General features: G+C 38.9%; 1 protein-coding gene across 3 annotated transcripts in view; it reads right to left on the minus strand.

Annotated features, from left to right (window-relative positions):
* Positions 1-13,033, minus strand: part of LOC310893972 (pituitary tumor-transforming gene 1 protein-interacting protein-like) — a 36,207-nt gene that overhangs the window by 2,415 nt on the left and 20,759 nt on the right. For 2 of the 3 annotated variants that reach the window (XM_083823593.1, XM_083823595.1), the window contains exons 5-6: positions 12,198-12,266; positions 5,713-5,759 (exon numbers count right to left, since the gene is read on the minus strand). In XM_083823593.1, coding sequence (XP_083679719.1) covers positions 5,713-5,759; positions 12,198-12,266 — 116 coding nt within the window. The remainder of the gene's footprint in view (positions 1-5,712; positions 5,760-12,197; positions 12,267-13,033) is intronic. The other variant, XM_083823594.1, reaches the window with a different exon arrangement.

Consider the following 13,033-nt stretch of genomic DNA (forward strand, 5'->3'; position numbering starts at 1 on the left):
ACACACCAGATTTAGACTAGGCAGAAGCGTGTACTGAAAATAAAGGAGCCCTGTAAGAATCCAGAAGCTGACCTTTTGTTGTGAAAGAACAGCACAACTGCCAGTACCTTTTTGTCAACATTTTTATACTGATGACTGGCAAGCCTGGACTCTTCTCTAGCTCACTGATTTAGGACAGAGAAAGAATACAGCAAAGCCAAACAGCCCTAAGTGTTCAGCTTCACAACAGCAGAAAAGACTGCACTCGTCTCTACCACATCTTTTAGGAACTCCCCTCAGATCTTTACACAATGTGCTTTTTCCACACGCACCTGCACACAGATATTCAAAATTCACTGCTCTATCTGAAACTCAGAAATACCAAATGCAGACTGTAGTCTTGTCTACTTTGTGGCAGCTGTGGCATTTCTTTCAAACTACCAGCGTATTTTAAGATACCAAGCAAGAAGCATGGCTGATTATTGTATCAGTAACTGCAACTGACTACCTGATAGGGAACAGCAAAGTATCAAGGACTATGCACAAAAATTCCTATTATAATAATTATTCAAATTGTAAAGATTTCAAGCAGCCAGTTTGTAAGAAGTTAAAATCAAAACCAGCCCTCACGCCTAATGGCTGTTACTTGCCAAAGCATAAGTCAGCCACATTTATAGAGCTTCACCCAGGTAAAAAGACATACAGTCTATTTACCTGATAGATACCTTGCCATCAGAGGTACTACCCCTTCTTTAAACAACTACAGAAAAAGTCATCTTTCAAGCATTTCTACAATAAGAATATGGCTAGATGACAGCATTGATGGGAGCTATTAACACTACTGAGATCAAGATTTCTGTATCTTTAAACTTGCAGAAAGCAGTTCCACTCAGAACTTTAGGCACCAAACTTCAAAACAATCTTCCATAAAGCCGTAAGAGGTGGTACCAGACGTCCTGACAAAATTAACTTTGGAATAAAAGGATAAAGGGGGTTATCTCAAAATCAAAATTAAGTCTTCAAAAAAAAATACTCACTAAGATGATCAAGAAGGTGCCCCCCTTGGTTGAGTTGCCTCAACCAGTAAGTGTCTGTGACCTATTACAGCCACAAAATGTACACCAAAAAGTCACCTTGTACCTGAAAAGAACATAAACATGCACACACCTGTAACTCTCCTGATTTTACTTAGTTTGCATAAGTATCTCTATATAGTGTTTGTCTCCTATAATTCATTCAAAATACATACTTGACACTTCATACATCTGAAGGTAACATAGTAAAACCTTCAACATCGCTCTCACAGCTTAAATTGCTGAGATTCATTGGAATTGGTGTTCTACATCCAGCAGTGCCAATTTCAAATGAATCAGAGGTAGGTGCAAAACTTCTATGATGAAATCTTCATATATCATTCCGAAGAGGGCAAGTAGTCTTTTAGTTGCCCCGCCTCCAACACACTCAAACAAAAGCCATTTCAGGCAACTAGTCCTGATAGTTCGAGTGAATGTGCCATTTTTACTCACTATTCTCAGCAATACTTGCTTTAATTTTAATGAACTTACAGGTTTGACAATGAGCAGGTGTTTTCCACCAATAGGCATTAGCATGTTTTAAGTTAACTTCAAGTTCTCTGATCTGTTTTATTGCACAATACCAGAACCAAACTGTTCAGGCCTTAAGAACTGTGGGTGAATCCTGTGCGAGTTTCATTGGTTGTAACTTCAGGAATTCTATTCTCAGGAAAGGGGGTACTTCACGAGAAATGACAAACCCTCCTCCTGAGTGGAGATAGCCACAGAGGTTACAGCATCAGAGAAACTTTGTGCTGAAATCTGCATCCAAGGTTTACATTTCTTTTATCTTCAGCATTTTAAGTAGATCATTAGATTATATTAAACAAGGAGACAGCAGCTCATCACTTGCACCAATATTCTTACTGAAGAAGTTGTTTCAGGCTCCAATAAGTGGACAAAAGCAATCTAGAGAGACAGATGAAAAAAGCAGCATGACAAAAAGCTCCTGTCAGCTGCCACAGCTGCTCTTAGCCATGACACTTAAAGAGGGGCTGCAAGCCTATGCTAATTGGATTGCATGTCTGGTGCAACTAAAGCTCGCAGACTGCCTTGAACCAGACACGAAGGCTGTCTCTCTCAACTGCTTCCCATTTGACATGGGAGCAACTACCCAACTTGTAATTTACATTTACAGGTTCAAAGAAGTTAGCTGTTTGTAGGTTGAGGCGTCCTGTTTGCAATAAAGTCTATTTTAGGTTACTGTAAACTTAAAGATCAATATGCAGGACAATTACAAGAACTTAAGAGCATCTTCTATTTATCTTCGTTACAAGATCACTATTTGACCTACTTACCAGTATTAAACAGCACTGGAAAATTTGAAAGGCATGATAGTAAAGTACCTTTCCTTAGCTTCTATGAAATAATGAGACCTAAAATATATGAAATGACGAGGCAATTCTAAGAATCTAATACCTCTTTCTAGCATATTCATTTATGTACCCTGCTAACTATGCAGCTTCTCAGTCACCAAGACCTGACTGACCCTCATCACATATCAGCACTGCCTAAAAATAGAATTAATGAAATTCTTACAAGAGATTGTATATACTGCAAAAAATTGAACTAGTTTGTGATATGCTGCAGATCTGCATCCCTTATTACATTTTTCCTCTTTATTTTTAACCCCCAAATTAACGAGTTTATTTTTAACATACAAACTAAACAGCTTTATGTGCAGCAATACATGACCTCCCTGCTTCGGGGACCTAAAGAAGGTCAACATGAATAAGTATGCATCCTGACCAGAAGGAACATTTACTGTAACAAACTAAATATAAAAATCAGCATCTCGCACAAAATAAAGGAGATAGGATTATGTATCACTAAAGTAGCTATTAAAACCTTTGCAGAATTGAAGCAAGTGGTTTGGAAGCCCAAAATCATGAGAGGCAATCATTTTGTAAAAATGGAGATACAGAAGCCTTCCACTAATACCAGGCAAAATCCTGAAATAAAGAATAAAGCAGCTTCTTACTAATGCTATACTGAACATACAATAGCAGCAAATGCAGCAGCAATTAAATTGTAGTTCCTTTGTATGCTATACAAGCTGCAAAGTACTCTGAATTCTCCTTTAAAATTTTCTAACAGTCAACATATAATTTGTGTAATCATATTGCATTCATGTATTTGAGCAAATGAAAAATACTATCAAATTTTGCAACAAAGAAACAATTCAAAGTGTGTATTCCTGGTTGCTAAAGCTCTCTATGGCTTCCAGTGCTCCCAAAGGACTGTGGCTAGAGTGACACCTGCAATGCATTATAAATGTGTAATTACCATTTAAATAGGGTAAGGAAAGCTGGTGGATGAAATGGGAAAAGGCATTCCCTTAAAGCCAACCAAATACTGAAATTTCAGGCATGATCATCTTAATCTACAGAGTCAGGTTAACAAAGTCATTGTCATTCTGCCACTCATCCATGCCTGCTTAACTGAGAATCCTCTCTGCCCTGCCTAAGAGTGCAAAATAATCTAGTGTCTCCATAATTATTTGCAGCAATTTTTATTAGATTAGGTTTAATATGCTAACATATGTATTTACTAGGCAGTGAAAAATTAAGACAAGATTAAAGGTTATAGCAGGACTTACTGCATTGTCCCACTGATTTATTTTGAGAGCCATATGGCTGCATGTTATCAGAATATAGACTGTACGGATTAGCGATATTTAGGAATTTCATAATTTATAGTGTCTCATTTCTCCTCAGTTATTTCCATCCTTTCAGGATGTGCCAAATATTTAGGTAAGAGTTTTTTCTTCTATAGAGCAAACAATGAATTAGAGGAATTCAGGCCTCAAACCTATTTGATAGTATAAATTGATCTCTGACCACGCAGTGTCTATAGCTAGCAAACCTGACAATAAGCCTGAGATTTGCTATTGAAATTTGTGTCTGATAGTTAAATTATGATCTTTTGGGGGTAAACTGCATTGCAAAGTATAACTACTCAAAGGGAAGAATATGCGTGACTCCTCCTGAGAAAGTACACCTTCCACCAACACAGTGAATGCAGGAACTTGTTCCTAATTAAGTCACTGATGGACTAACATGCTTCAAGTGGGGGCAAAATTACACACTATTCAGCTATGTACAGTATAGCTAGATTCTGAATTTGCTGCATCTATTCCAGAGGCACAGAATCACACTTACACTTGTCAGAAAACTCAAGTACTCCAACAAGATCCAACCAAGCAGTCCTGATGTTAAGCACCAAAGAGAAGCGTGTCTTCACTAAGATGTAGGGCCATCCAGAGACAAGTGAACTACTTTCACGAGCAGAACGCAGCCTTCTGAAATGTCACTTAACCCTTGAGCAGTGCTTTGATGTACTAACTGTTACAGCAAAGTCAGAACCTAGTGATCTTGCTCCTCTTAGCCGCACTGCATTAAAGATACACAAAGTTATTTATCTATACAGCAATACATGCTTTTTTGGAGACAGCCACTGTCTTAAACATACAAGTTCTTCACCAGATCTATCCCAACACTTCAAGTTTCTCAAGATTGACTCTAGGGTCTCTTCCAAGGAGAAACAAGCACAAAAAGTTTGTTATTCTGTTTGTCACGTTATTTAATCTGGACTACTCTTGTAAACTGCTTAATTCAAACAAACCTATTGAAACTGAATTGTGGCTGGGGAACAGGGTCAACTATCCTATAAAATACCACAGGACTTTAGCAAAAATACTTCTTTTTACGACATTCCTCCTCTTGCAGCTCAAGCTTAACACTACATTTTTCCTCCATTCCAGCAAAGAAGTGTATTTTTTGCAAATATTCCCCAGGCAGAGACTTCCCCGCAGAGACTGTCTGTATTACTTCTGCATCAGCCAAAGGACACGCTGCAGATTCATGAAGGCGCTGCCAGACACTGCCAATCAGTTTAAGAAGAGGATGAAAATTATCAGTTTTGAGCGACTCTTCAGACCCCTAGAATCACCTTCTCCGACATTATTGCAATTTGCATAATAAGTGCGGCATAGTTTTAGCATATCTGTCTCTGAATACACAGTACTATTAACCCTATGAACAAGTCAAATTGAAAACCGAAAGGACTGACAAGCCTAGATAATAAAAGCCTCCTATACAACACATCTGGTCTGACAATCTCGTGGCAGGAGCCTCCTACTGGACCACAGCTCCACTTAAAAACAAACAAAACTCAACAATTTGAATCATTACATTAGGCTGCATCCTCCATCCTCTTTTTTTAAGAAAACAACCTAATTTTAAAAGTTTGTTATCTGCTAGTCAGTCTGTCCTCTTTCAATAACCATGGGCCTGCTAGCCAATTTCAACCAGATTGTTTTGTTGAGTTCAAGAATAAAAATCAGTGCTCTTACTTAGGAAGACACAAAGAACAATTTATTATAATTAATATACTTAAACGCCCACCCCAAGCAAAAAAGTCATCCAGCACATTGTCTCCTGCCAAGTGGGAGAGACAGCAGAGGAAGAGAAGGAGCATAACAGCAATGAGGTCAGGTGTTCCGGTGACAGAAGACACGCATCAGTAGGAAACTGGGTTTGATTAGTTCTGCTGCTCACAAAGCAGCTTGATTCTTCTATGAGTTTTAAAAATAATTAGGAAAAGGGGGAAAAAAGGAATAAATTTAGACACTGATTATCGAAACAAGATTACCACATACCATACTTTTTACGTATTTCATCATGCTTCTGTTTTCTTTCATGTCTCCTGCAACAAATAAAAGCATCAGAACATTCAGACTGTCTTAAGCTGTGAGCAAAATATAATTATATCTGAAAGACATTACAAACTTCAAAAAAATCACATTTATCTGTTATGTATCTTCCCTTTAATATTCTCTGTAACTTCTTACTAATCAATAGCATCAATAAATAAAATATATTTCCAAGCATAATGAAATGCATTATCTTTCCTATATAGAAGTAACATGCCTGGATGTACGTACATATATACATAAACACACATAAAAAGCAAGTAGCAATACTGGAGGATTCTCTGATGCTTTCCAGCTGAGAGTATAATTGTTAATATAGCTGTGAAAACAGCGTGCTTCAGAACCACTATTCAATATAATAATTTCATGAAGATAAAAGGTGCTGTAGTAATTGTTTTGTTTAAGCAGTACAGCAAGCGTAAGTGAAAACTATTAGTTTCTAAAATCCAGAATGGTAACCATGTAGGGAATAAATTAAAATATTGTGCTATTAAAAAAATGATGCCTCTAGTTATTTCATCTAATTATAAGTTTTCAATACCACACTGCCAAACTTCAACCATTCACACAAGGCAAGTGTCTGATGAGTTGATTTCTTCTTCCCCTCCCTTTTGTAAAGGTAAAGGGGGAAAAACAGAATGTTTTCCATTTAAAATTCCTTCATCATTTCTCAGATAATGTATCTTCATCTCAAAGGGATCATAAATTTTGCTTAAAAACAAAACAACAAGCTCCTACATAACTGTTTCACTAGGATGATCCAGGTTCTATTTATTTTGCAGAAAGGACATAAAATTTGACAAAAGAATATTCTTCTAACATAAAAAATCAGCTGTTTGTTGTCCCTATAAAAAAACAGCCCAATTAGACAAGTTGTGACTTTCCCCGATTCTAATTTGCACATATTCAGCAAAAAGCTGTTAGGCACTGACAGCTTAATTCACTAAAGATCCCATCTGCCCTATGCATATTCCACCTTCAAACAATTCCCACTGCTAATCAGATTCTGTGCGTCCTCAGAAGCAATTATCCCATTTCCTGTGGATCTGAAGGGTTGAACTGGCCTTTCCCTGCAACTGCACTTCTGGAAGGCTTGCAGATAAAGCGTGATGAGAAAACCAAGAAAAGATTGACTCAAAACCTTCCGCTACTGTTTCCCTGAGATACCTACCCTCCTTTCTATCCCACTCTGCTATTTGGGCTCAGGCACCACGGGAAACAAAACAACCTGGCCAAATTGAAAAAGGAAGAAAACTGGGGTGCTGAGAGGTTAAAGAGAACAAGAAGAATAGTCAGGGTTACCTGCTGATGGTAAGCTGACCCCAGGATTCCTACTTTGTGTTGCATTAAGATACAAGCATGACGCACAGGATCTCAGGAAGAGAATGGAAAAAATCTGCATAAAGCAGCCTTCTCTTGTATAAAGCCGATCCTTATTCCTATATGGTTTTCATGTGACCTCAAACCAAGTTTTCTGGCGGTACTAATGTTTTTGACCTTTTTGCATGCTCTGACTCCAATAATGGAGACTCAATGCTGCAGTTTCAATTGAAATCTCAGTGCTTCAGCAGTCCATCTGAACCTGCCCTGAACACGGAAAGCAGTAAGTATCTGCAGAAGGGGGGTTGAAATCAGTCTAAGCCTTAAATCTCAAAATAATTTAGGATACCACCCCAAGACTATTTTAAAAAAAATAAAATCTAAAAGCCTTAAATTATTACATTGTTTAAGTCTGAAGGGTAAAATTATTAATATTTGAGGAACATTCAAACTTTGCCAGGCAGCCACTACTGTGTAATAGAATCCATGACTAAATCCGTGCACACTAGGGCTTAGGTACACATCAACTGAGCAGAGTCAGCCAATTCTGAAGAGCGAATGAATGAGCCACCCAAAGGAGCCTTACTGTTAACATCTTACACTATGATCAACCAATGTCATCGTACAGTGCCTCCAACTTGGTTCTGTTTCTTAATACTACTGCTATTATTCCACCTTCTGCATGCTAAATTCTTGGCTCTTCTTACAATTTGCCCTCAGTGCTATAATTATGTATTTTTCCTGATAATAACAATTCATAGCTTTCCATACTTTGTTATTTGTAAATGAATTGCAAACCTTTATTCCCCCCCCAAACACTGTTCTCCCTTACCACAGCCCTACCAAATTATACTCAGCAGTTTCTCATTCAAGATATCACTGCTTTTCATTGGTTATCAGCTTCTAGCAAATAATGATTTACAAATTACACAAATCTAACAAAGGTACCACATATTTGCAGCTGTAAAACAAGAAAAAGACATACTACTTGATGCCTTTTTAAATATGATTTTTCATGTTGTAGATGACAAAGTCAAATAAAGGTTTAAAGCTATGCTATAAAATACCAATTTTTCTTCTGTACTTGTAGCTAAAAACTGAATCCAAGTTTCCTTTGCCTCTTGCTCCTTGTTAAGTACAAATTCTACATTTCAATGATTTCAATCTTCTCCAAGTATTTTTGCAGAATTCCCATGAACAGTGTCAAGGGGCTGAGAACATCAGGTGGGTTTGGGTTTTAAAGATTATCAGAACAACTAAATTTTTAATTATTTCAAGTAACCTCTTAAAAAATGATCTAGATGTCTTTATATGGCTGACAGAAGGTAGGTTGGCCAAGAGCCACGAAGATGAAGGATAAAGTGGTGGAGAACAGACTATTAGAGACTGGCTGTCAAGCATCCTTACTGAACACCAATGTGCAGTAGCAGCTATTTTAAGGTATTTACTTGTGTTTCTCTTCAACAACGTAGTAGTCTAGGTACAGATCTCTAAATACACACTAACACATTCCTGGACAGTAACTGACCATATTCCTTTTTAACTTCTAAGTTCACAGAATTGCTTTGGTTAAGTTTCAAAGGGACCTCTGGAGGTCATCTGTTCCATCCCCCTGCTTGAGCAGGGCCACCTAAAGCAGGCTGCCCAGGACCATGTCCAGACAGCTTCTGAAACCTCTAAGGATGAAGACTGCCACAGCCTCTCTGTGCAACCCGTGCCAGTGCTCCGCCAAGTCTTCCAACAATATGAGACATCGGAAATACACAGAGAGAAAGAGGAGTTCCAGCGGGCAAACTGCTGGCAAAGAGCAGGTCCTTAGCAGCTAGAAAGGATAGACCACATAACACAATACTGCACTTCCTCTGTAGTTGCCTGGTCAAAAAAGGCATGTAAGACTATGTCCTGCAGCAATTGGAGCAGTTTGTCTGCTTCAGACATCCTGACACAAGCTAGGAAAGACAGCTACTGCTCCGAAGCTGCAGCAGTCGCTCTGGCAGGGCAGTCTGCTCCCAGAGATGCTTGTTCCATAATTCAAGAACGGATTCAACCTTAGCTCTGTGTTGCATGTAGCCCAGTGCGTGCACAGCAAACCCTACCCTCCAGAAGCATCACGTTTCCTACAGATTAACCGCATTAAGAATTTGAAGTTGATGTACACACCACAGTGGAAAGGTTATGGTACACAATTATCCCCTGTGCCCCTGGTCATGAGCCACTGCTTTAGAATGAATGCAGGTTAAGTGCTGATTTAACTGAACATCACATTATCTAGGACGGATATTTCAGCACAACAAGGCACGTGGTTTTGACATGCAACGAAATGTTGATATTCCTCACAGAATTCCTTTTCTTTAGATTAAAGCTACTTTTTTCCTTTGTTGTTCTTTATTTCCCCTTCACCAATCCAGTTTCCAAAAAATCTAAACCAGTCAGAATGACTGCTATCTCAGAAGAGTAAATAAATGCAGCTACACATCAGCTACATACTGCTGACATTGAAAATTATGCCTATTTGAGGTATTTTCTAAAGGTCATCTCCTGACATTAGACAGAGTGACAAACATTGAATGAGGGACCCAGCTTGTCAAGGTTCTTGAGGTAAAACTAGTATCCATCTTGGTACATCTGAAGAAATGGAGCCAATTAGGATTAGCAAGCTGTATTGGGGTGTCTTGATGTTTAAAGAACATCTCATACCAACTCTGGAGGTATTCATAGTGTCAGAAGAGTCTTAGAGGATGTTTTGCTATGATTTTTTAAAAGCTTGCACATAAAAGTCAAAGCACAATAACCACCACACAACTAGGTGGGGTTTTCTCTAAAGATATTAGAAATAACAAAATCATAATGCAAGCACAGGTGTGCAAAGTGTAGGACTTGTACTGAAAAAATTCCAAAGAATTGGAACCTACAAAGAAAGTGCAAAAAAGCAATTTTTTATTTTCAGTTCTTTGTATTTTTCAGTGAGTTTGAGAGACAGAGGAATCATAGAGCGCTCCACATTCTAAAATATCAATTGCTTGACTGTTCAAACGAATGCATAACATGCCTTTCTATGTTAGTGTGTTCAGGACATTCTTCCATCATGACTTGTTCCATCACGCCAGGACACTCTTGGAGAGAAATCACATTAGATGCGACATTCTATGCATACAGTATCACTTGCCTTCATTTCTCTCTCATCTCCCTTCATCTTCAAAATCAATTAGTGAACTGTGATCAGCCATTAAGCAATCCTACAGGATGGCTTCTGTTTTACTATAGCCATTTATGTCTTCCCTACCAGACCCATTTGATTCTCTCTTTAAAAAACTGAATAGAGTTTAAGGTTTTAGACAAAAGCGCTGCAACAGCAGCATATCATGCCCAGCTGTTAGCTGCATAAGACAGCACTGAATTTTTCAGATGACTTGTCCAGAATGCAGTATGATTCATTTCATGATACTCTGTACCCCTGCTAGACTCTGGGAATTCCATATTTTTCCTCTTGGTGCCTTTGTGCAAGTCTTACCTAAAACCAATAGAATTCAAGACCAAGAATCAAGCAAAATCTTCTCTTTTCCTACCATCTCATATTTCATTGTATTTTGTAAGACAGCACCATTATCAGATGTATAGGAGGAAGCTTCTCAACAACAGGATGTAGCAGTTTGCTACTACACAAAGGCTGTCAAATGTTTGCAGCAAGGCGGCCCTGGACACCTGTACTCTCACCATCTCACGGATTTCAAGAGTGATATGAGCTAACAAGAAAACAAGAATAGTTGGCTACCTGTGAATCAACACTTCCTGGAACATTTCACTTGGTGAACGCCTTTTTTGAGGGCAGGAAACTATCAATGACTAATAGGAAAGACTAGTGCTAAGAGAACTGTACATGGCAGCATTTCAGGAGAACTAAGACCACGGATCGACACTTTAGTTTCAAAAGGAGCCAAAAGACGATACAACAGAAAGAAGGATAGGGATATATGGAAAAAGCCCTTTTTCCATATATTTATGGAATTTATGGAGAAGCATGTGACTAGCACCATATGGGAGCCAGTCACCACATTACAATAATTATTAACCTAGTCATCACTGCGAGCTCAGCTGCGAAGGCTGGTCTCATGGGCATACACCCTGATATAACAATGTCTCAGATGCACTCGAGAATTCACAATTTACTAGAGTAATCGTACTGCTGTTGCGACATGCCCCACACTAAGGTCTCAAAGAAGAGTATTTCTGCATGAGAAACTTAATGCCTCCATGCAAAAAGTTCCCTAAGGGGAGTCACCTGGAAGCCCACCTTTGCCCCCTGTGGTCCCTAATCATATTAAAAATGAATCTGACCTCAGGAGAAAACAGCAACAGCAGCGAAGGAGCCCACCTGTTATACTGCCACCAAGTATTTAGCAAACATAACCAGGAAGTGGCAACTGAGGATCAATTTCCTTGCCAAGTCTGTAAGGACTTAGACCCACACCTGACAGCTCCAAGCCTAGCATTAGTCTGGTTAGGACTCTCCTCTTAGCTGAAGATTAATCCACTGAAGCTAATCCACTGTGAATCTCCAAAATAAAGACTACAGAAGGAATTACAATTCAAAACGTACATAGGCTTGGTAGGTACCATGTATCATGATCTTACTTATAAAAACTGTTTATATAAAGACAATGGAAAAACCATGAACAGTCACTTGAGAACTAAAGTAATAAAATCCTCCATCTGGAGCGATGCTGTTCTCACTGAGCAGCGCTGTACCAGGGTTGACTCTTTGTAGCAATACTAGTCTTGTACTTCTTTCTATGCTGTGCTACAGTTTTAACAGAAATGGCAACGGGGGACTAAGTTTAAAATGAGACCTGAGGCAAAGTTTTCCATTTCCTGAGCAAAATTCCTAATAGGTATCTAACTCAGAGGTACCTGTTCAGTCACGGAAATACAGTCTCCTAACCAGGTTCGTCAATCTCTCACTGAGCCCAGTTCTGTAAAAATCTAACACTCATGCCAAACTTCACAATACCTATTGGACTCTTTGTTTAGTACTCCGTGTATTCCTTAGAAGGGCAGAGTGCTCCTGCATTACCAAGAAGTGTATACCTATATACCAAGCTGCCAAAACTTACCTCTGAAGAGACTGTAGTCTTCGTTCCTCTCTCTTTCTAGCTAACTGTTCCTCTTCATCATCTCGTCTACTAGAAGAGTAACAAGAGAAGGAAAACGTAAGAGGAGAAAAAGCAATTTTAGTGCTATACAGTCAGTGTTGACACTTATTTTTGGAAAGTGTTTATAGTCTCATCTGAGACTTCTTCACAGCGATGTATAATTTCATTTCTGTATAATTGGGAAAAAAAGTACAATTACCCTTTCACAATTTTATTACACCCAAACACTTTGCCCACTGTAGCAATGTGCCATTCAGACTCCAGAGGACAATTTAAAGCCTCTGAAGGACATGTTGCAGACTTCTCCTGCTTGCCATTTTCCCCATGTGTCACACCCCATTTAGAGTAAGCCTACTGCACACACAGTTAAGTTCACTGTTGCACCTTCAAAGAAGATTGATAGTTCATAAGCCTTCAGTACCAGAACTATTTATCTTTCCCAACAACCATCACTATCCAATCTCAAGTTGGCCCCAGGAAAGTGGTCTGCATGAACTGTCTTGGCAGCTGCCCGCCTCGTTATGGAGTAAGCAAGAATTTACCTGAGTGCAACAGCTGTGTGACTCCAGGAAGTGCTGAGTCTACATGGTAGAACTGAGCTGCGCAGGTGCAGGTATGCTCTGAATGCATGCTCTTAAGCTGCATAGCACAGTAAGAGCTGCAACATACAGTCTTTGCCTGCCAGAAGGAAAGCTTTGCGACTTGCCTTTGAGAAAGCTCAGCTTCACTTATTCAGAGGTGCCACATGAGAGTGGTAGAACTCTAAAACACATGCCAAAGGATATTTGTCTGCTATT

The sequence above is a fragment of the Anser anser genome (genome assembly GCF_964211835.1).
Source record: "Anser anser genome assembly, chromosome: 2".
Classification (NCBI taxonomy): Eukaryota; Metazoa; Chordata; class Aves; order Anseriformes; family Anatidae; genus Anser; species Anser anser.